This window comes from Hyposmocoma kahamanoa, unplaced genomic scaffold (genome assembly GCF_003589595.1).
Source record: "Hyposmocoma kahamanoa isolate Upper Pololo Valley unplaced genomic scaffold, ASM358959v1 100021, whole genome shotgun sequence".
Taxonomy (NCBI): Eukaryota; Metazoa; Arthropoda; class Insecta; order Lepidoptera; family Cosmopterigidae; genus Hyposmocoma; species Hyposmocoma kahamanoa.
Window position 1 is genome coordinate 15,232,500 of NW_020653200.1, and position 24,745 is coordinate 15,257,244.

Below are 24,745 nucleotides of genomic sequence, written 5' to 3' on the forward strand. Positions count from 1 at the left end.
TGACTGTTACTTCCGTCACCTTGTCACGCCTATAACTTACATCACGATACACGGTTTTAGCCAGCGGCTTCTTTTTAATACTTATTGCCATTTTTTATAGAATGATTTAAGTTTTTACTCCCTTTGTAATAAGTTTCAATTCCATTCAAAAAGTTGATTTTGTATTTAATGTAATTTTGTTTGTTACTTATTTAATGCGAATCTTTGGATTGTTAAAAATAGCAATAAAGTGTAATGTAATTATATTTCTAGTAGAATACACAAAGTAGATTATACATAAATATAAAATACCAACTGTTCCTATAATAAAACAAATAAACAAAAATATGTTACTTTGTTAATAAATAGGTTTATAGTAACTGCTGCAGATTTTTTTCATCCGCCCTTTCTAGTTGTAATAAGCACCTACGACCTTTGTGAGTGAGCAAAGAAAGTCATCTTATCTCACTCACTCCCATCGCCGAAATGGCCCGATTTGAAGAGAACTACAACGAGTGGCGCGCTTAGTCACCACGGAACGGAGATCGCGCATTGTATCAAATACGTATGTCGTGATGTGAGTGACGGGGATAGCCATTGGAACAGAGGAAAGCCTATGTGACCTTGGAACGTCGTTCCTTCGGAACGAGTCACGGTGATGCTGTTTGACGGCGGATCATCGTGATTTTTTCATCGTGACGTTATTTATCACCCACCTCTATCTTGGGGTGGACATTCTCGGGTCGAGCATTACTGTGTCGTACATTACTGTGTTGGGCAATATAGGGACTCGCGCATTCCTGGGGTGGACATTCTCGGGTCGAGCATTACTGTGTCGTACATTGCTGTGTTGGGCAATATAGGGACTCAAAAATAGTCTAGGTTTATTTTCTTAACTTTGTTTGCAGCTACGTCAGGTATGCTAAGCTCAGGTAGCTTAGTTTCGCTTACGGTGTGACCTGCGCTTAAATGACAACCACAAAAATAAGAAAGATATACGAAAACCAACTGTGATAACCTCCAAATGTCAATGCTAACTGCGTTACACTTATCTAAATACACTGGACCCAAGCACTCGGCCACTGTCATATATTTTCATGGGTCGGGTAAGTTCAGAATAATTCTTATATGCACTTTGTACGTTGATATTATGAGCACCGGCCCTTAATGTCTGCGATCTACGACAACTGGCTTTTCCAACCTCAAAATTGTTAGTAATTACATAGTAGGTATTCTACATTCATTGTTTTTATTTCGTTATTTCATAGGAGGAAATGGTCGTGATATGAAAGAATGGGTAAGACTGATGGTCAAAAACTTCACATTTCCACACATCACTGTATTGTACCCTACAGCACCAATTCAGCCTTATACACCTGCTAGTGGTCAAAGCAATACTGTATGGTTCGACCGTGCTGATGTATCTAAACATGTAGCTGAGAAGGTCGATTCTATAGCCAAAATAGAAATCGAAATAAAGAAGATGATTGAGAAGGAAAATGAAGCTGGAATACCAAGTAACAGAATTATTGTTGGTAAGTAATTCTGTTCACTATAATTATACCTCTGTTTACATATACTCCCTGCAAGCAGGTGTAAAGCACTGAAAATGTGAAATTGGTTCAAATGCTCAGCTTCATGTTAATCATTCTGGTATTATTATTATTTGGGTGGCTTCATTTGAGGCCTATGAGGACCCTCATCACTGCGACCATAAATGATCTATTGTGATCACCACTAATCACAGCTCGGAGCCAAGACCAACAGCATTAAGGAACTGAAAGACTTTCCTGGCTCCGACAGTCTTTATGTCCTCTGGGTGTGGCCTGTGCCTACCCAGTATGGAACTTCTCACCCCATCAGAGGGCTCATTCTGGTAAAACTATTCTGAAAGTTTTAATCAAAAGTAAAAAGTAGAGTTTTTATTACTGGGACAGAAAGGTTACAGAAGGCCTATTGTGCATGGTTGACACTTAAGTCTTAAGTGATTTATTAAAAAGTAGAGAAATCACAAATGATTGTTATAGTTTTATGAATCATATGAAAAAAGGTATCAATTATCTATTACAATTTGTATACAGGGTAGGTAAAGAATGGATGAGCCTGAAATGCCTTATAGTAGAGCTTATGAACGTTAAAAAAAATATATAAAGAAAAATATATCCCATGTAACAAAAATAAATAAAGAAATAAATAAAGTAAATAAATAAATAAAATTTAATTATTTTCACTTTATTTTACGTTTTTTTACACCACGGCTACAAGTTAATTAATTCCTTCGGTTTTTTGGTGTCATAATATTCTACATTAACTATGCTAATAGATAGGCAGTAAATAGTATGACTAACTATGGAACTTAAATGAAAAAAAAACTTTTATTTCATTTTTCAGTGCAAAATTTTTTCTCCGCATGGCTTAATTGAACCATTTTTTGTCCTGGATTGACTTTACCATTGAGGTTTAATAAAAAAACAATATTAGACATAAATACAACTTTATTTACAATTTGTTTACAGCATAAATCAAATCTAAACAATTTTTACATTGTTAATATACCATGAATGTACCACCCGTGAATATACCACGTGTGACAGTTATTTGTTACCTTCGCGGTCGCCGCACCACTCGTCTTTTGTTTTATATGAGATAAGGAGGGTCAGTGTCGGCTAGCAAATGTTTTCAGGAAATTAGTGCGTTACTCTATTTTTTCGACATCGCATGTGTTATCCGTTCGCAATTGTTGTGATTTACTTTCAATCAGTGTTAAAACGACGAGCAGGCTCTTTAATGGACTATCGTTTTGCTTACTGATTTGGACTTTGTTTGGTTATTGCGACGACTTAGCTTATTTCTAGACTGAACAGAGTTTTTGGGTCTGTAAATAAAAATGCAACGCATTCAATATACTCCCCAAGACTATGCAAACATGCACATTATTTATGGGGAATGTGCAACCAACGCAAATGCAGCTGCAGCTCTTTATAGGGAAAGATACCCTAATGCTCGTCACCCAGATTACAGCGTGTTCATGAGAGTCCATGCATGTTACTCAGAAGGAGGAAAGCCTGGTAGTGGTGTTGGTGGTACTAGCACTGGAAGAATACCTCGTGGTGACAACGAAGAGGTAGTGCTTGAGGAAATTGAGCAAGATCCTTCCACCTCGACGAGAATAATAGCACGACGCACTGATATTTTAAAGAAAAATAAATTCCATCCCTACCACGTTACACGCGTGCAAACTCTCCAACCGAGAGATTACGTTTTTGCCACAAATGCTAGGTAAGATAGAGGAAGACCCGCAATTTTTTAACAAAATTCTATGGAGTGATGAATCAAGCCTTAAAAGAGATGGCTATTTAAATACTTGGAAGACCTTACGTAGCCGTGGCAGTGCAGCCGCTGCAACAATAAGTGAACGACGATATACGTGGCTACTCAAAAGGTCTTTTATTCGAAGATGTAGAGCCTGCATCAGAGTTGGTGGCAAACAGTTTGAACATTTGCTGTAAACAAATTGTAAATAAAGTTGTATTTGTGTCTAATATTTTTTTTTTTATTAAACCTCAATGGTCAAGCTCAAATCAGGACAAAAAATGGTCCAATTTTGAAAATTTAGTTTTTAGTCCAATTTACTCCTTTTGCACATTAATAGCAATAATTTTCTATTTATATTAGATACAATAATGAATTATACCATTTTAAAATCTACTTTAGAATAGTTGGCCACCCAGGTTATCATAATTTTTTTTTTTATATCAAAGATGCTTAAACTGTGTGAAAAAAAAAATTGCTCTGAAAATTAAAATAAAACTTTTTTAAATTTAAGTGCCATAGTTAGACATACTATTTACTGCCTATCTATTAGCACAGCTAATGTAGAATACTATGACACCAAAAAACCGAAGAAATTGATTAACTTGTAGTCGTGGTGTACAAAAACGTAAAATAAGGTGAAAATAATTAAATTTAAAGAAAAAATAATATATCTTAGGTACTACATGGGATATATTTTTCTTTATATATTTTATTCAACGTTCATAAGCTCTACTATAAGGCATTTCAGGCATATCCATTCTTTACCGGACACCCTGTACATGTTACGTTATGGTTTAAAGGGCTGTTTTCCATAACTCTAGATAATGTCTTGTCAAATTATATAATATATATGTATAAAGAAGTTCCATTAATCGAAGATACAGGGTTTTATTTGTATTTCTGTATAATTTCTAATTATACAGGATTTACATTTTTTTTACTAAAGGAAAGTTGATATAAAGCTACATAATATTGAACGTATATGTTACTTTGTAGAACAGACTTAAATACGTTTGGGTCCACATTAAAAGTAATACTTAGATTCACTATGACAGAGGAATGAGATAAAAATGGTACAAAAAAATATTTTCTTTAAAAATACTTAAAAATTTAGTGCATTGTTAGCATTGACCTACAAACAAATAGACGTCGAGTCTAATACAAAAAACACGAAAAAAATGCCCGAAGTTAACCTCTACAAACGTAGTGACATGTAACGAAATATAAAAAACTAAAACATTTAATTTAAATTGTAACGTCATTGCAGTACTGCCTAATTTTGAAATATTCAGCTTTTACTGGAAACTTAACAAAATGCACCATATTTAGCTTTGACAGAAAATTACTTGAACACAAAAGTAACAGCACCTTTATCTTAAATATTTATCATAAATATTAATTAATTTTTATATATGTATATACTATTATGTCGAATTTTGTACAAATTCACTTAAAGAAATAATAAGGAGTTGGGTAGATACATACGTACAAATATTACTACAATTGTGAAAATAAGCGTGTACTATAAGAAATATACTGATATTCCAACTAAACGTAAACTCAAGTATCCGAATACCGTTACGCTTTCGAGTAATTTTGATGTTTTTCACAAGGACAAAATTAGTTTTTGTTTTGTAATCTTCCTAAAAAAATACATTTGACATTTATGAAATTTCGAGCTAACGTCATTTCGGCCAAATGTATTTTCTAACTGCTGATAGGTAATCCCAAGCCGTAAAACGAGTATAAAAATGTTTTGTTAGTTATTGCTAACGTTTAATTAAAAAATCATTTTAAAATTAAGAGTTAAATCAAAGCGACTCTATAGTTTTTTTGTTCTAAATATTTCAATCGCTTGTGGTTCGCACAATTGTTATTGATAATGACCAAGAAGTTTATATAAGCTTCTTCAAACTGACGTAATGGGTCTCTTTCCATCTTTTGCTCATGCAATGTGTAGAAAAAGGACACTTAGCTATTTGATTATTTTGTGTGCTTTTATAATGTATAATTTACGACTCATTTATATATAAATTAATTACTATAAAACTGTACAAAATAACACTTTAAAATGAGAATTATCATAACACAATATATTTGTTTAGTGAAAATATTATACAAAATCCTGTTTTGACACTTTACAGCAGTAATTTTTACAAGTTATTATTATATGGTACTGCATGATTGACAACCGCGCTGTCAGTCGAACAAACGAAGACTGTTGCGCAATTGACGCTCTGTGTGTGATTTTAACGCCTATAGGTGCGGACACTTTTTAGCGCGAACCCGACGTCCATCTATGTTGTTAGCATTATATTATTTTATAACATAGCACAATGCAGATTTTGACATTTCATTTGAAGTCTTGTTTAGACTAGTATGGACAATGTATACAAAGTTTTTTCAAAAGTTATACTAAACAGAATCCAAATATGTAACAAATACAGCAGGACCTAGGATTTGTGGACTACAGTAAGGCCTTTGACACCATAAAACACAAAGAACGCAATGGGAAGCAGTCAAACAACATGGTGTACATTCAAAATAATACAAGACGGCTTTGCAAAAATTTTATTGGAAAAGAGTGGCAAGGAATTTCCTATAGATAAAGGAGTAAGACAAGGATATTCCTTTGTCATATATTGGAAATTCCTCGCTACTTTGAAAAAAAATCTTCCAGTGCCTAAACTGGGACCACCTCAGGTTAAACATCAATGATGCAAGGTTGAATCACCTCCGTTTTGCCGACGATCTCATCTTGATAACGGACAGTCCTGTCACACTGGAATTGATGCTACAACAACATGCACAAGATAGCGCCGTAGAGGGTCGATCAATCAATGTCGTAGAAACAAAACTGATGACGAATAGAAACAAATCAGTAATAAAAGTAAATAGAAAACCTATTGAATACTCTTAGTGAATTCTGTCGAAATTCACCGGTCAATTTTTAAGTAAAAACGCGCGTGTTCTTCAACTTGACTTTGGCGAAATGAGCGATTACTTCGATGGGGCCATAACATTTAAAAGAAGAAGAAGAAAGAACGAAGAAGAAAAGTTGGAGGTATGCTAAAATGTGTGGAAAGAAGCATGATGAACATGAGAAGAAAAGACAGAAATAGCATCAAGTAATATCAACATAGAACAATGGTACACGATGCTAAGAACTACATGAGGAAGCTAAAGTGGCGTTGGGCTGGACACATCATGAGGGAGACTGGATAACGGACCAGAGACATAACAAAGTGGTAACCAAGAGAAGGAAAACGCACACAGGGAAATAGATGGGAAGATGATTTACAATTGGCGGCAGGACCTTTTTGGCAACGACAGGCATAGAACAGGAAGAACTGGAGTCTCTGGAGGAGGCCTATCTATACATATATGCGAAATACAAGCTGATGCTGTGGAGGTAATTACAAAAAAATGTTGTACATAAATTTATTGAATTATGAAATTATTAATCTTGCGACAATTTATCTTGAGACAATCTTATATAACTTTAACAATTTATTTGTCAATTTATTATCAACTAAAATTTTTAAAGTATTAACTGTCTTATATGTTGAGGAGTAGTGGAAAAATCAGGCTCAAAAAACAGAAACGAACGAACCACAGGCAAAAATATACATAAACAAGGAGTAATAGATAAATAGAAAATAACTAAAAAGATTAATATCTGCTTTGTCTAGTAGCCGGTCCGCAACGTCTCTCCCTCTCTTTCAACAGAGATAGAGGTAACAGAAAACGTGACAGAGAGAGAAAGGGCACGGAAAGGCTATCAGACGGGAAACTGCACCAGCTTTTTGCAGCGCAGCGTACGAGCCCGGCTGCTGTGGTAACCTCGGCTACGCGCACGATATGGTCAGTTCCCGGAAAAAGTCGTGTGACGCGACCACGCGCCCAAGGGGCATAGTGGCATCGACAATGAGCACGAGGTCACCGTCAGCAATAGGGGTGGCGACTTCGCCGGAACTGCGCCGAGGAACGAGTGTCGGGAGATATTCCTGTAGCCACCTTTGCCAAAAAATATCCGCCAAGCTAACCGCCTTCCATCATGAAGCACGTTCATTTAAGCCCTGCGGTTCCGCTGTAGCAAAATTGTTCGCAATGGAGGAGGAACGAGGTCAATTCTTCTTCTTCTGGCTGGACGGAGACATGGGTTAAAGGCCTTGAGTTAACAACGGCTTCTGTTTCCGTCAATAAAGTGGCGAATACATGTTCTTTAGGAGCTCGCTCGGACAATGTCCCTTTTAGTGCGGCTTTCACTAAGCGTACTAGCCGTTCCTATGCTCCACACATCGAAGGCGCTGCAATTGGGATGAGTCTCCATTCCACATTCTGATTAACCACAAAATTTTGAACCTACCTCTGGGCCGTGCAGTTGTCGTAGGAACTTGGAGGCGTCGACAAATGCTGTCCCTCTTCTCGTGCCTCCTTCCGATAGACACCTGAACGGGGCCGAAATAATCTAGGCCTAAGAATAAAAATGTTTGGCGATAATAGGCAAGACGGGCAGGTGGAAGGTTTCCTATAGGAGGACTTGGGACTCGTACTCGGTTGATTTTGCAAAGTTCGCAGTCGTGTGCTACGCATCTGACGGCGCTTCTAAGATTCAGAATCGAGACTGTTGTCGCAGCTGTTTGACGAAGGTCTCGTTGTTGACGTGGATCAAGCGACGATGGTGGTGCTGGATCAAAAGTTTCGTAGCTGGATGGCCTGAGTCTAAAACTATAGGAAAGTTGGTTATTCCAGTCAGATCAGCCATAGCTACTATGCGATCTGACAGTAATATATTCTCTAAATCTATATTTCCCAAATGAAATGTAGAATATTTAGCAATATCTACTATAGAATGTACAAGTTTGTGAACTAATCAAAAAGTGTATTATTTTGTGCTGCTATTATTATTAAGTGTGATAATTCTGTTTTTGAATAAAGCTCTTTATTGAAAAGTAGGCAACCATCTCGTGGTAAAAGAGGTCTCAAAACCTGTTATAAATTTAAGCTTATAGTCCATTCATATAATATATTCCATACCTTTTATGAAGTAAGTGCATAAACAAACCACTAAAAATAACATTGTACAGTTAGCAGCACATCAAGCTATACACTTTTGTTTGAATATCGCCTTTAGAGCCACGGAACAAGATCCATAAATGTGCAACTTGATGCTAAAGAAAGAACTTTAAAAACAGATGTTTTATACTAACAGCCGCAAGTACGCAATTGTAATCGTAAATTATCGTATAATTAAATTATACGTGGTGCTTTTGAATGTTATACTTTTTAACATATATAATATTGTTTATTTTCACCTTGCAGGCGGGTTCTCAATGGGTGGCGCATTAGCAATGCATACAGCATTTAGATGGGATCGAAATTTGGCGGGAGTTTTTGCATTTAGTTCATTTCTAAATGATAAATCAATTGTGTTTGATGACCTAAGAAATAGCCCCAGCGACAAATGTGAGTATCATCCCGGTTTAAAATAAAATTTCGCATTACAAATGCGTAACATGTAACGACACAATTTGTAACATTCGGTCGCTCCTTTACCGGGAGCATTCGTAATGTAACAATCTGTTCAGATTGTAAGAATGCGGTTCCACCAGATATAGTGCGAGTGACTGTGTGCACTCACAGGCACGCAAAGGCAATCACACGCACTCGGAGGCACTCGCGCCTTGCTACCGCGCACATCTCTGGTGGAATCGCAGCCTAATGTTCGAAATCGAATCTTAATTCGTATGAAGGAAAATCAGTTCCACTTCGTGTGCATGAATTTAGAAAGTAATTTATTAATATGTAAGAAAATTATAATCTTGTATAATAACTTTACTGATACTGAAAATTTTAGTCGTTTTGTTAATTTAATTAGTCAAAAAAAAACCAAATTTTATTCCAAATATTTCTTGTGTATTAACTAAACCAAATAGGTACCTAACAAATGCGCATACTGTTGTAATTCTGGCTGCTGCAGTAACTTTATTTATGTATGTACACACGAATATTCAAAGATAGTAAGGGGTATAAAATATGTAATTATATAATACGTTGTAGTCATTTTTGTGACGTCAATATATTCTTTGATTGGTACCTACCTTAGGTACCTACTACCTAATACTATTTAATACTAATGAAATGAAGGAAAATTGTTTAAGGGCCAACTTGATTTGTATTTTTTGGCTCTTCTGTAAAATTTTATCTAAAGCACTTACAAGGTTTTGCTCTGGGGCAGCCGAAACACCTGTAATACTTACCTACACACGATAGGTAATGAATATAATATTTTTTTCTTTCTAGGTTAATTTGTCGGGTGCGTTAACTTAATTCATTATGCATTAAGTACGCTTTTAGTAAACATAAATAATCCTGGGTGCATTACTCATAACACTCATCATACTGTAACCTATTTGTACAGCATACAGCATAGTTATACAGCATGGGCCCCCATGCTGAGTAACGCACCCAAATTTTTCACCAACGTAATTAGTATGGTTTCATTGTGGGGTGTACTCCTAGAAGATCGAGAGACTAACATGTTTTACTTTAATTACTGCACTTAAATAAAAATAATGAACTGATTGTTGACAAAAATTACTCGATTTCCAGTACCGCCGATTCTTCAGATACATGGAGATAGTGACGATTTGGTGAATTTGGATTGGGGTCGGAGCACCTTCAATGAACTAAAATCTCTCGGTGCTCAAGGCGAATTCCACGTCATGGAGCGGTTAGGACATTCAATTAACAAACAAGGAATGACTATCATAAAAGAATGGATAGAAAAACTACTACCTGAAGTGTAATTAGCTAAACTGAAAAGTTCAATTGAACTGCGAGCTGACTTAAGAAATAGAATTAGATATTATATTGTGATATTGTAAGACCAAGGACTTTAATTATTTTTTGTATAAACGTAATCGTTACCGATCAATAAAAGAGGCGTGTTTTGCTTTATTCTCTTTATTCTGCTTTAGTCATTGACCTGCCGAATGGTTTTAGTAAAATTTTTATTACATAAATTATTCATTATAGTGTCGGTATTTAAGTAGTTTCTCTTTTATTATTTATTATTATTACGTTTTCCAGTCTTGAAGAGTGGTGCTGGTGAAATTACAGGCACATGGGACTTTTCAATTTATTTGCTCCAGATGAACAGGGTATTATCTCAAAACATAATTTTTCGGAGAGCAATTTTAAAGTTTCTTCTAGCATTATTTCAGCGTCTATTGTTATTTGGCTTTCCTCACCTAAAAGTCTACACATTTAACAGTATTTTCGAATATTTCGTATTCTTATACAGTTCCATAGTTTTGATAAAATCCTTAAATTGTTCAGTGAGATATACAATATTACTCTTTGGACCTAAAATATTTGTCATTCAGAGTTTTATCTAGCCCATTCATGCTTCATATCTTTTAAATGAAAGAAGGAACAATATTCGATTCGATAAAACTTTGAGGAACATGGTAGTATCTCAAAAATTACTCTGTTCTGTAGTATAACATTACCATAAGAATTCAAGCAAAAAATATCCCAAAAAGGTGAGAGTCAGAATAGCGGGTGTACCTACCTTAACGGGTACAATCCTCCAAATTTAGTATGAAAAAAATGTACCTAATTTGTACTGGTTAGAACCTGTGTTTAAAAAAATTAGTACCTCCATCAGAACGAAGTTATAGTAAGGTTATAGCAATATCAAAGTACACCCGCCGTAATAACTGTCAATATGCCGGCCGGGTGTACCTCGTATTACCAGTATATAATTAATAGCCTTTTAATAGCTATAAAACCTTCTTATTCCAAAAAATTTAATAGTACTCTGAAGTAAAGGAAACTCCAGCTCGGTCTGTTGGTTAGTTTCTGAGAAATAAGATAAAATATGTTGAGATTTCAGAGTGCCGTGTCTTAATGAATCCTGACATATTTGGTACCGAAAAAATGTAGCAAAATTGTACTATTTAGTACTTATTCTTAAAAAAATAGTACCTCTATCATAACGAAGTTATAGCGAAATCAAAATTGTACAAATTTTTGTTTTTTTTTAAATAAGTTTCCGCCATTTATTTGGGTAACTGGACGAAGTTTCCACCATACAGCCTCTTCATATGCGAGTATTTTTCATTGTTCTGTTGGAAAAGGTGACAAGCGCCTGTTCTTATATTATTCAAGTTTATTTCATTTTAAGGGTTCATGCCATTTAATTGTAGAGGACAGGGAATGCGTCGTATGTTTTTCAATAAGCAGGTCTTTTATTGATTTAGTCGTTTGACATTAATATTATATTTTTAAATATTCTCACTAGAATACAGAATACGTATTAATATGTACTTGGTACTTGGTGCAACGGGCTGGTATCCGCAACTCGACGACAAAGCTCCTATTTTGCGTGTTAATATGTTATTATATTAATAGCAAATAAAGCTAGAGAGGGGCGGAGGGTGATCGTAATCGTTACTTTTTTATTGTGACCATCAGGATGGCTGGTCGCCTGTGGCGCCAGGCACTGAATGTATATTCAAGAATTGTTACCTATTTGCTACCTTTTCTAAATAATTGCTACCTATGATATATTCTGAGAAATAAAAAAATAAAATAGCCCTGTGTAAGTGCACTGTAACAAACTACGATAAAGATTTTGTTCATACTTTTGCTAAAAAATTAAAACTATAATTTTTTTAACAAATATATAATTACAACTAAATTCTTTGTTAATATTGCGTTATGATTGTTACCTACCCTCTTGGCTTTATACATTAGCAATCTCACCAGCAGCAGGCCTATTTTGTAACTTTGACAGCTTCAGTTGATAACTGAGTTCAGTTGGTAACCGAGTTCAGTTGATAACCGAACCCAATCCCACCTCGAAGTAATTGTTGAACGCCTGCCCTTTATATTATGGCAATAAAGCATTAAAAACTTTTGCTTTTTTAGTTTAGTCAGGCACTATTTCGCAAAATTTTCAATCGGTTATATTTTTTTAACTAATTTAAATATAAAGCGTATACCTATAATTCGTGAAGGTAGCAAATAGGCAGCAATTATTGGTAATACATACTTCTGGAAAATTTGCTCCCTTCGTGCTGAACAAAGAGGCGACCCGCCATCCTGACGTCAGAATGGCTGGTCAAAATTTTTTTAAAATTTCTCAGAATATATCATAGGTAGCAATCATTTAGAAAAGGTAGCAATTCTTGAATTTACACTCAGTGCCAGACGCCACAGGCGACCAGCCATCCTGACGGTCACTTTTATTCTCTGCTTTGGTAAAAGGTCAGTTATCTACTGCATTTTTACAAAGCACCATTAGAATAAGTTTAAAATCCAACTTCGACTTCCTAGGTCAGTTTTGTTCTACGATGCAGTAAAACTATTTCCGGGAATCCCGAATTCGAAAAAGTAATAAATTAATTTATGGTGGTTTTAACAGCTCTATGTCGCTTCTTGTAGCTTTATTGTACACAATACGTACATACATGTATCTATAGTATATGTGGAACACCTTTCTCCGACCATTGCATCAAACAAACTATATTAAGGACACGCACTTGTAAGCTTTTCAATCAAAACAAGGAAAGATACTGACATATAAAGAGGCTGTTTGGTGGAACCTTTGCCTAGACATCCAATAGCGGAAATTTATTTAAAAAAAGTTATGAAAATATTTACAATTTTGATTTCGCTATAGCTTCGTTATGATAGAGGTACAAATTTCATAAGTACTGAATAGTACAATATGCTACATTTTTTTGGTACGACATACGAGGGGAGGTCCAAAAGTCCGCGGAATGGAGGGGTTGTAAATAATATAAAACAATAAGGCTATTTTTCCTTTTCAATATAATTACCTTTGAGCTCAATACATTTTGTAGATCTCGAAATTAGCTTTTATATGCCATCGAAAAAATATTTTTTCTCTTTGCTCTCAAAATGAGCTAAAATTGCTGCCTTAACCTCTTCATCGTCGCGAAATTTTTTCCCACGTAATTCTTTTTTCAAATTTGGGAACAAATAATAATCGCTGGGGGCTAGGTCCGGGCTGTAAGGTGGGTGGGTCAGCGATTGAAAGCCACACTTGTGTAGAACAGCCATCGCAACATTGCTCTTGTGAACCGGTGCGTTCTCTTGTAAAAGCAACACACTCTTTGTCCATTTTCCCCGCCTTTTTTTCTTTGACAGCTTCCTTCAGTCTCTCTAATGTTCTTGCGTAATATTCTCCCGTTATATTGACCCCCTTTTCTTTGTAGTCAACCAATAAAATACCTTCACAATCCCAAAAAACCGTAGCCATGATTTTTCGATCCGATTCCGACACCTTAAACTTCTTAGGGGGTGGTGTACCCTTTTTATGCCATTGCATTGACTCCTGTTTGGACTCGGGCTCAAAGTGATGAACCCAAGTTTCATCTCCAGTAACAATTTGCTCCAAAATTGGGGTAGGTTCTGCGCCACACAGCTCCAAGAAGTGCTTTGATGCATCGATTCTTTGTTGCTTTTGAGGCGGCGTGAGCATTCTCGGCACCCATCTTGCACTGACTTTCGTCATGCCAAGATGATCGTGTAGGATCCTCAAAATGATAGTGTCTGATACTCCTACTAATGCAGACAGCTGTTTCTTCTTCAGACGGGCATCTTCCAATATAAATTTTTCGATTTTCTCAACATTGTCTGATGTGGTGGCCTCAACTGGCCGTCCTGGGCGAGGATCGTCTTTAATTGATTCTCTGCCATGTTTGAAAAGACCGTGCCACTTGTAAATCATTGTTTTACCAGGGCACTGATCCCCATAAACAGTTTCCATCTCATTCATAATGGTTTGAGGAGGTTTTCCTTGCTTGGTAAGGAATTTGATGACAGCACGAAACTCGATTTGCTCCATATTTGCAGTTTTCTTCCGGATTTACTTGTTTGTAGGGCGATATCTCGTAAACTAATGAAGTTAAAAGGGTGAAGCTTGATATATATACCCCTAATGAGTATCTGATTAGTACCACATCAAGCAAGCGTAATTAGCGGGCTCCCTCTCACCAGATGGAAAGTCTCGCTTTCAAGTTATAACCGCTCGCGCGATACATGCAGCCGTAGACGCATACCACACCTAGAGGTGCCCCCTCCATTCCGCGGACTTTTGGACCTCCCCTCGTACGTCAGGATTCGTTAACACGGCACTCTGAAATCTCAACATATTTTGGTCTTATTTCTCAGAAACTAACCAGCAGATCAAACTTTAGTTTCCTTTACTTCAGAGTACTATTAAGGTACAAATTTTTGGAATAAGTCTGGTAATCCGAGGTAATATATGTATTAGTATATTAGTATACGAGATTTAGTATATGGCCATAAATTTTTGTCCGAGGTACACCCGCCATATTGACAGTCAATACGGCGGGTGTACCTTTGATATTGCTGTAACTTCGTTCTGATGGAGGTACAAATTTTTTAAACAGAGGTACTGAATAGTACAAATTAGGTACATATTTTGATACCAAATTTGTTAGGATCTGTTAAGGTACACCCACCATTCTAACTCTCACCCCAAAAAGGTATATTACCTTGAAATCATTTTTAGAAATATTTTTAAAGTGCACTTACCTTATAATGAACACGTGCTGTGTTTTAATTTTAATACCCTGTTCAACGAACGACGACGTCTTGACGACTACAGCTTGCATTACATTATTACAGCAGTGTGTAATACTAAATACGACTGTATTTCTCAATGTATGGGGCCAAGATGTGCAAAAACTTTAGATATACCTACTACCCTGCCTCTCGCGCCATTCCACGTCAGATCGTTACAAGACCTTGTTCATTAGAAAGATCTCGATTTTTTATGGGGCTGCACGAGAGTATAAAGATTAAAAGAACGGACACTCTCCGCCCCTCCCTGGTTTTTTAGATACCGCACCACGCCCCGCACATTGCCGGTCACATTGACTGAACGACAACAAGGCTGCCGGCGAGCCGTTATCGCGCGAAGACGGCTTTGGTATTTGAATATAGTTTTCATTTATTCATTACGAAACTTGTACGTTAACATAAAACATAATTTTACGTTACTATGTATAATGGTCGTGAATTGTGCTGTGTGCGGCTCCTTGTCATCATTTTCCAAAAGATGAACCGAAGTAAGTAAAAAAAACTTATGTCTGAGACTTATTCAGTTATTGTTTTCTTCATTTATTTACTGCAGAGTAATATATGTTTGTATAAAAAATACAGATTTATTATATCAATATGATGAGATGCCATGACTTCGCGAATTTTCTATTCATATTGCCGATAAATATTACTTACGTAGTGAATATATCTAATTTAGTAACTAAACTTGGACACGCTATTTCAAATACCTTGGTTACCTTACTTAAAAGTACGTCCGAAATATAACATTTTAAGTGCTTTTAATATATTTTTGAAATAAACTAGTTAATGAGTTAATGGCTTACAAATAAATGGACGACGGGTCTAATACAAAAACCACGAAAAAAATGTCCCAAGTCAACCTATTTAAACGTAGTGACATGCAAAGGAATATGAAAAAGCTAAAACGTTGAATTTAAATTGTAATGTCATCGCAGTACTGTCTAATTTTGCTTGCTTCGCTGTCAGTCGAACAAACGAAGACTAAAGCGTGAATGACGCTCTGTATACGATTTTAACGCTCTATAAGTTCGTACACTTTTTAGCGCGGACCCGACGTCCATATAATTGTAAGTCAATGGCTGAGATCATAGATTTAATATATGGCTGAGATTAGTCTATTATCTCTGAATATATATATATATCTAATATAAACACACCCAACTCGTTTATATCAACTCCACCTACGACTATTGCTCATGATACATCTACACTGTCTTCTCCTCAGTTTTCTGCCCTCGAATCTCAATCATCACATCAATCTACGACTTTTGAAGTCATCACCCAAGTACAGAGATAGATCCACCAACTATACCAATTGCTGCGCCACAGTGCACTCATCGCGCTGTCTCATTGAGCAGATATAGGGAGGAAATATTTGTAAGTCAATGGAGGAAATGTAATGTTTGAAATAACGTGAATCGAGAATGCAATCGATGTTTTATAAAGTATTTTTACGAAAGGTACACATTACGAAACGTACATTGACAGATGTTAGGAAAATATGTGATTGCTAGGATACATAAACCACCCGGGCGGCGTCGTGGTGAATGTTCATCGATTCCACGGCGCCGACTCAACCGGCGAGAGGGAAACCCGGAGAGTTTTAGTGGGGTAGGCCCTCCAATCTGGAGGGAGAGACCCCACATAACCCCTGAGTCTCCCTGGGCTCAGGGGTATCTATAAAGATTGTCCCCCGTCAAAAAAAAATACATAAACCACAAAGCATGCAATCTTCTTAACAGTGTTCTCTATGGTCGTTTTGTCGTCAGTTTTTATAAAGTAAAAGCTGTGTATGTATTAGAAAATTAAATTGTATTCAATATCAATTCATTAAAGGACACGTCAACCATTAAAACTGTGCAAAAACGAACTAATTCCTTTCGGTCATTGTTAGGAATTCATTCTTAACAATTTCTAGTTTATGAACTACTCAAGCTTAATTAATTGTCATTGATAAGTAACGATAATCGTCGTACAGTCTCTCTCTTTTAGAGCCACCTCGTCAGCAGCCGCAATACGACGACAAGTCAAAATTTTAAACATAGATTATATCCTTAGAGGATGGAAAAAAAAGATTATATCTGGTCTATTTGCTCATGTATAAACTATATTATTTTTGTATGTTGTCAAAAGCCGATAAAAAAAATAAAATGCGTTCAAAAATGCTCTTTGACGTTATTTTTTCATAAATTGAAAGTCAATTCTATTTAAAGAAAAAAATAATAATTTCAAAAGTACACAAGGCCCAAATGTACGTTTTAATCAAGTCTGATTGAAATGGGTCCTAATCCTAAAAAGGGCAAAGACTCCAGCAAAGAAGCCAATACTAAGAACTTATGGCGTACTATTATCGAAAATGGTGTCCTTGATGACAAGAAATGGAGTGTGAAGGTAATCATGTTTGAATCCGCAGGTGGCGAACAAGACTGCTCATACCTCACGAAGTTTGAAACCTTCGCGATTGGAGAGAAACGTTTTGTAATCAAAAATATTTGTAGGACTGAAACTATGTTCATGATTAACCAGCTTGGTGTCGAGAAGAAAACAAAAGACGATAATCTGAGAATATTTGAAGAAGCGCAATATTACTTGAAAGAAAAAATAGATATACCATCGGACATTCTTGCTTTAACTATAAAATATTTGATATTAAAAATGAAAGATGAATACCTCTTCATTAAACGAAATAGACTTGAAGTTCAGGAGGGATTGCGAAAAGAATCGGCTACTATGATAGATAAAGAAGAAATAAGAGGCGCAGTTACTGAAGTGAAACCACCTGATGCTGTTCCTCCTATTCCAGTCAAAGGTAAAAAAGGAAAGGGCGCCGGAGATAAAGAAGATATACCAGAGCCGACCGAAGGCAAGAAATACAACACGGTATTGAGAGAAAGAGGCGAGGAGTGGAGGGATAAAGTTTATATTGACGATTTTCCTATTGACGGACCAGATTTGTATGTTGCGGTTACAGGATTCCAGGATTCATATCTTCCTGGAGCTTTGATTAAAATTGGAGTACCCTTAACGGCTGTAGTTCAGATCCGAATTAATCCTACTGTTGCTCAAGTACCTACGTCGTTGACCCGGATTTCTAAAAGAGGGCAAAGTATGAATAACCTACTAGCAGAAAAGTCCCTGCAGTTTTGGGAGGATTTGCAAAAACTTCGCATTCATCAAGATACAACAGATGATTTCAAAAATACAGCGTTTATTATATTTTCTCCACCTTACGACAAAAACCAAGCTTTGACTGGAGATGCTGATCAAATATACGATGAGTTATGTTTTCTTATGTACGATGTGCAGGATTTGGTCAGACAACGTAGAAATTTTTTGGATAACATCGATATTATTTGTATACCAGAGGACGAAATTGATGAGCGTTATGTTTCACAATATCACTCGAAAATAGACGACTTACCACTGGAATGCGTTACTCTTTATTCTCTCTTGGATAGCATGTTGCATGTTGTAAGTAAAAGTAGAATTGACGATAATAGTAGCAGATCGTCACTTTCCACAGCAAGAACATTAAATGAAGGTATTACTACACGCAAGATTGATAAAATAGAAACAGCTGAAATGTTTATTAAAAACGTTTTTGACACATTATGTAAGACAGAATCTACTAAAAAAACCTACCGTATTACCTACGGTGAGGAATATGAAACTCATAAAGATCCGATCGTAATTAAATACGGAGATATTGCAAAATACTCTACATTTCATTTGGGAAACATAGATTTAGAGAATATAGTTGGATCAACTTTGTATGGTATGCCTTTAAATCGGCTTTGGTTAAATTTGGAAAGACCCGAAGGTGAGTTTGAAGCAAAAATTAATTTTCATGTTAATGTTCTCTTGTCTTGTTTTGAAAGAGGCGACGTGGAGACAGCGGAACTTGAAAGACTTATAAGTGTATTAGCTTTCCGAAAGCTCTTTAACAACAGGAGCTCTCTAAAAAAGCAGCATTTACAGTCAAATACAATAACAGATTTTAAGAAAATATATTTAAAACGCAGTATTTTAGCTGAACCCTTACCAAAATGCCCTTCTCTGCAACAATTTAACAATTTTGCACAATCTTGTCCCTCATTGACAAAAAGTGACAGCGATTTAATTGTATCTGAAAACAAAGACGAAGACCCAGAACTGGCTAAAATAAAGTTTCTATTCGATTGTCCGGACATAAGCGAGCTAGTATCAGCTGCTGAAATCTCCAACAATCAAGCTGAAAGTCACATGATTGACGATTATGATTTTTTTGAGGATTTTTCGGGAGTTACGGCATTTCAAGTTATACACAATGCATTTAGCAAGTATAATTGCGTTGATTACAAATACTGCGAAGTAACTGATTGTTTACTATTTATGTTTTATAATAGTCAAGATAAAGATCACATATCACGTGAAGAATGGCGATGCCACCTACAGACACCTTTATGTTTGGAAGATTTTTTTGATTTCGCTTTGGATGAGCACTATGATTGGATCAAAGATCAAGAAAGAATTTACGAGGAAAATATCTTATATACAAAACAATCGGAAAGTCACAATGTTGTTGACGAATTTGCGGCAGCGTCTTGTGTTGCTGATAGTGACGTTGGCAAAGATTTATTGATGGATGGTTCTTTAAAATATCATGATATCCAGGATCAAGGAGATGAATTTACAGACTCTGTAACGGAAAAAACTTCAGGCAGAGTTACTTCCGCGTTGTCAACGATAGAGAAAAGTAGCAAAAAGACTCCACGTACGATTAAAAAGAAACAGTCTATCTCTTCTGAGTATTTAGATTTCGCGAATGAATTGCACAAACCCTTTACGGGTTATAATTTAGGCGACCGAAGAGTGGAAGTACTTGGAAAATATACTACTTTCTTTTCTAAGGATGGTACTCGTGTCTCGAGTAATTATTCTTTATTAATACCCAATAACCTTGAATACATTATTTTAAATGTAGTGCCTGGAGAAAGTGATAATGAGTTTTGGATACATCGTGCCTTAGGAGAATTCACACCAACTCATATTCGTGAAAACTGCAATTCATTTAGAGTGACAACTAAGGATCAAGTCATGATCAATATTAAAAGACAGACTTATCAAATACCGCTACCAATAGATGAAGAATCGAATGTGGATTTCATAGGAAAATCTTCCAAATTGACAACAAATGGCGACGGAGACGAACCTGTCTTATTCGAAACATTATATTTTCATTCTTTTTATGTAACGTGGCCGAACGGACATATAACAGAGAGTATGCACGAAAATAATACACCTGATATAGTATACATTAAACAGTATTACTTATCACCACTGCCGCATTTAGATGAAGAAATGCGTTGTATCAGTTTAAACGGTGAAGTTGTCATATTCAAGCCTTGTGGTGATATCGAGGTGTTGCGACCAGATGGTTCCTGTATTCTTATAACTAAATACGAAAAGAAAAAAGTAATTTCGGAGGAGGAATTGTTTGCTAGTGAAGTTACCTCTGATAAAGGTAAAAAAACTAAAGGTAAAGAAAAAAGTAAAGACAAATTAAAAAAATCGTCTTCTAAATTATTAAAGGGTTCTAAAATCCTAGATTCAAAACCGATTGAATATGAATTATTTATTCAAGAATTCGAAATTACTGATACAAGCGGTTTAAAACAAAAATGGGTAGAAGATGAATCTTATGACATAGAGAAACAATTGATTAGAACTGCCACCGATTATAATTTAGGGGAAGTATTTTCCAGGCGCATGGATGGAACTAATACTTTGCTAAATAAAGATGGTATACACGTTGTAACTTTCCCAAATAGTACTAGAATCATAACTTATTTTATGATTCGGGCAGAAGAAATTTTCCCAGAGTGGACAGATGAGGAAAAAGAATACTTTCATATGTTAGAGTCTTATGTAGACGATTATAGGGTAAAAGCTAAAGAATCTACGTCCCAGAAAAGTATATTTACCGAAAGTGTTATGAGCTCTGGATCCAAAAAACCGGAAGAAGAGGAAATAGAGATAGCGGAATCAGAAGGTTACTTGTGTGTAGATCTCATTTATACAATAGAACATGCTAATTTTACCACAGTGACAGTAGATAAAAGTAACAGGAGAATTTGCATCGATTCTCCAAACAAAACAAGTTTAAATGTAGATCTGGATAATAATTACGAACTAACTCTCGATGAAGCTACGACTGCAACATTTAATGGGAAAATATTACATATTAATTACGAAGCGTGTCCCAAATGCAAGTCTTATACAAAGTGTGACGTAGTATTTCATCAAGATTCCGAAACTCCCGATCAAAAGATTAACGCTAAAAATCAACCCGTTAATACCGATCAAGTGAATACCAAAGATACATCAAAATGGTTAATTATGAAAGATTCATTTTCCAAAAAGGTCTGTGTAGACTTCGATGGTAATATAAATTTGTTAGAAGAGCCTATACCAGAGGAAATGCAGGCTAATGCGGATGAAACTATAATTAACAATGAAGTAAGTATATTATGTATAAAAACGCGTTGTTTTCTTCCTAAAATTTCACATAAACACTTGTCTCAATAATGAATTATTCTGTTAACCGATTTTTCACTAACTGTTATTGTAAACTATTGTTAGATAATTACATACAATACAACATGACAATGACAGCGAATGATTATTATGTAGTTTTGCCAGACTGTTACAATTCTTCGTAACTTACATTACAGTCTTAACAGTTTTCGTAACTTTTAATAATTACATACTTACCTAAGAAATTTTTGATTTTAACGCAATTTTTGCAACTTTTGAGGAAATTCAACTAGTTTTGTTATTGTTAATCCTACATAGTTTACTAACGCACCCAAATTAGACGAAAAAAGTAACTCAGAAATGGCACAAACAAAATTAAATCAATCAATTACTGTCGTATAATCATTGACCTACCAACAAATGGACGTCGGGTCTAATTCAAAAACCACGAAACAAATTTCCGAAGTTAACCAACCTATACAAACGTAGTGACATGTAACGAAATATAAAAAACTAAAACATTTAACAAACTAAAACTAAAAAACTAAAACAAACATTTAAATTGTAACGTCATTGCAGTACTGCCTAATTTTGCTTGCAACAATTTAAGGGCCCAAAAACACCGTATTCAGCTTCTACTGGAAATTTAACAAAATACACCATATTTAGCTTCGACTGAAAATTACTTGAACACAAGAGTAATGGAGTAGCCTTTATCGTAAATATTAATTAATTTTTATATATATTATTATGTCGAATTTTGTACAAATTCACCTAAAGAAATAATAAAGAGTTGGGCAGATACACACATACCAATTTTATTGCAAATGTGAAAATAAGCGTGTACTATAAGAAATGTACCGATATTCCAACTAAACGTAAACTCAAATATCCGTAATTCCGAAAACCGATTTATAATAAAACCGTTACGTTTTCGTGTATTTAATGCTTTTCACAAAGACAAAATTAGTTTTTATTTTGTAATCTTCCTAAAAAAATACATTTGACATTATGAAAATTCGAGCTAACGTTATTTTGGTCATTATTGACTTCTAATAGGTAATCCCAAGCCGTAAAACGAGTACAACAATATTTTGTTAGTTATTGCTAACGTTTAATTAAAAATTTAGATTAAAATCAAAGCGACTCTATAGTTTCTTTGTTATAAATATTTCAATCGCTTGTGGTTCGAACAATTGAAAATGACCAAGAAGTTTATATATAAGCTTCTTGAAATTGACCCAATGGGTCTGTTTCCATCTTTTGCGCATGCAATGTGTAGGAAAAGGACAGTTAGCTATTTGATTATTTTGTGTGCTTTTGTATTTTATATTTTCGATTCATTTGTATATAAATTAAATACTATAAAACTGCAAAATAACATTTTTAAATGAGAACTATGATAACACAATATATGTGTTTAGTGAAAATATGATACAAAACCCTGTTTTTACACTTTACTGCCATTGACTTACAATTATATGGACGTCGGGTCCGCTCTAAAAAGTGTCCGAACTTATAGGGCGTTAAAATCGTATACAGAGCGTCATTCGCGCTTTTGTCTTCGTTTGTTCGACTGACAGCGCGCTTGTCAATGATACCGTATTGTGTAGTAAAACCTTGTAAAAATTACTCAACTAAAGTGAAAAAACAGGATGGTATATCATATTTTCAGTAAGTACTACATTGTGTTATCATAGTTATCATTTAAAAGTGTTATTTTATGCACTAGTATATATAGTATTTAATTTATATTTAAATTAATCGTAAATATAAATTACAAAAGCAATCAAAATAATCAAATAGCTAACTGTCTCTTTTCGACTCATAGCTTGCGTAAAAGACTGAACGAGACCCAACACATCAATTTCAATTGTTTCAAACACAAGCGTTTGAAATATTTAGAACAAAAATTTCATAGAGTCGCTTTGATGCTAATGTTATTATTAAAAAATTTTTTAATACATGTTAGTAACACTTTCAATTATTGTTGTACTCTTACTACGGCTTGGGGTTACGAATCAGAAGACCGAAAATACATTTGCCCGAAATAACGTTTGCATGAATTTCCATAATTCCGAAAGCATTTTTTTAGGTTTTTTTTTTTAGAATATTACAACACAAACCTAAGCTAACTTAATCTTTTCTTTGTAATAAGCATCCAAGGTTTTCAGGGTTATGAAAATTGGACTTTCCTTAATGCGGGGCAATGTTGAGTGTGTGCGTTATTATAATTATTATTATTAATTAGTACCTAACTGTTAGTGTAAGTATTTTGGAAAGCGTTTCTCTTGCGCAATCAATATCGCGCATTTTAATTTTGTAATTATCTCACAACGGCAAATACCCTACTACCGTCATAGCCGTACTTTTTCATGCACAAGAAACATTTGCAAGAACTATGAGCAGTACGACTATGCCTGTTGACGGAATCAACCGTCGTCAGTGATAAACCGTAATAATTTTATTGAATCAATGTAAGCACTACGGCATATAGAAAAGTTTAGTACGTTTTTGAGCTCAGTATAATTTCAGTACTATGCACGAACGGGTTAAGAAAATGGTAAGAAAAGAAAGGGAACCAGAGCTGATGCAAGCTTGATAAAAGACCATTATATTAAAACTTTGGTATGTGATTACATCAATGAGTGAACAAAAACACTGCATAATAATACAAATAGTAACAACCTTGATAGCTTAACGGTTTGCACTGTGGGCACTGGATGAGAAGTTCCCGGGTTCGATACCGGTAGGATCAATTTAACAAATTAACTTTTCTAAACGGTTCTGCTTTTAGTATTCTATTGTAAGACAATCTGGTTTGAAACTCGGGAACTCTCTGTACATACTCCCAATGCGTATCAGAGCAACAGAATCCCAGAGCAGAACCAATTTACAAAAGTTCATTTACCAAATTGGTTCTACCGGGAATCGAACCTGGGACCAAGAACGATGGAATTTATTTCGGGGCACAACTCAGAACACCCAGGCCAAAACAACTTTCGAAAACTTCACATTTAGTTTTAATAGTTGATCGAGCTGATTTTTTACGGTTTTTAAAAAAAATCTCGAATAACTCGAGAAATCGGGTACGAGAATTCTCGAAACTCAAGAAAAAAAATTCAGACACTCTAGCGAGCTAGGGTGTCTGTATTTTTGTTTCTTGAGTTTCGATTTTATTAAGAGTAATAAATGGCATTGTATATAATTCAACATTTACATACATTACATAAAGGTTACTACTTCATTATACCTGTGTTCAAGTAGTTTTCACTAGAAGCTACAT

At 35.2% G+C, this 24,745-nt stretch overlaps 3 protein-coding genes across 3 annotated transcripts in view; 2 read left to right on the top strand and 1 right to left on the bottom strand.

The window, feature by feature from the left end:
• Positions 1-789: 789 nt before the first annotated feature.
• On the top strand, positions 790-10,196 carry LOC113228454 (lysophospholipase-like protein 1). The gene is made up of 4 exons (XM_026461770.1): positions 790-1,085; positions 1,248-1,514; positions 8,620-8,763; positions 9,910-10,196. Exons 1-4 carry the CDS (start codon positions 1,004-1,006, stop codon positions 10,104-10,106), a joined length of 690 nt encoding a protein of 229 aa, XP_026317555.1. The 5' UTR covers positions 790-1,003; the 3' UTR covers positions 10,107-10,196.
• Positions 10,197-13,258: 3,062 nt separating this feature from the next.
• On the bottom strand, positions 13,259-14,179 carry LOC113226193 (protein GVQW3-like). Its single transcript, XM_026458733.1, has one exon. It carries the CDS (start codon positions 14,177-14,179, stop codon positions 13,259-13,261), a length of 921 nt encoding a protein of 306 aa, XP_026314518.1.
• Positions 14,180-17,220: 3,041 nt separating this feature from the next.
• LOC113226203 overlaps positions 17,221-24,745 on the top strand; it is a 20,279-nt gene continuing 12,754 nt past the window's right edge. The window contains exon 1 of the mRNA XM_026458743.1: positions 17,221-21,441. Within this exon, the coding sequence (XP_026314528.1) occupies positions 17,221-21,441 (4,221 nt within the window). The remainder of the gene's footprint in view (positions 21,442-24,745) is intronic.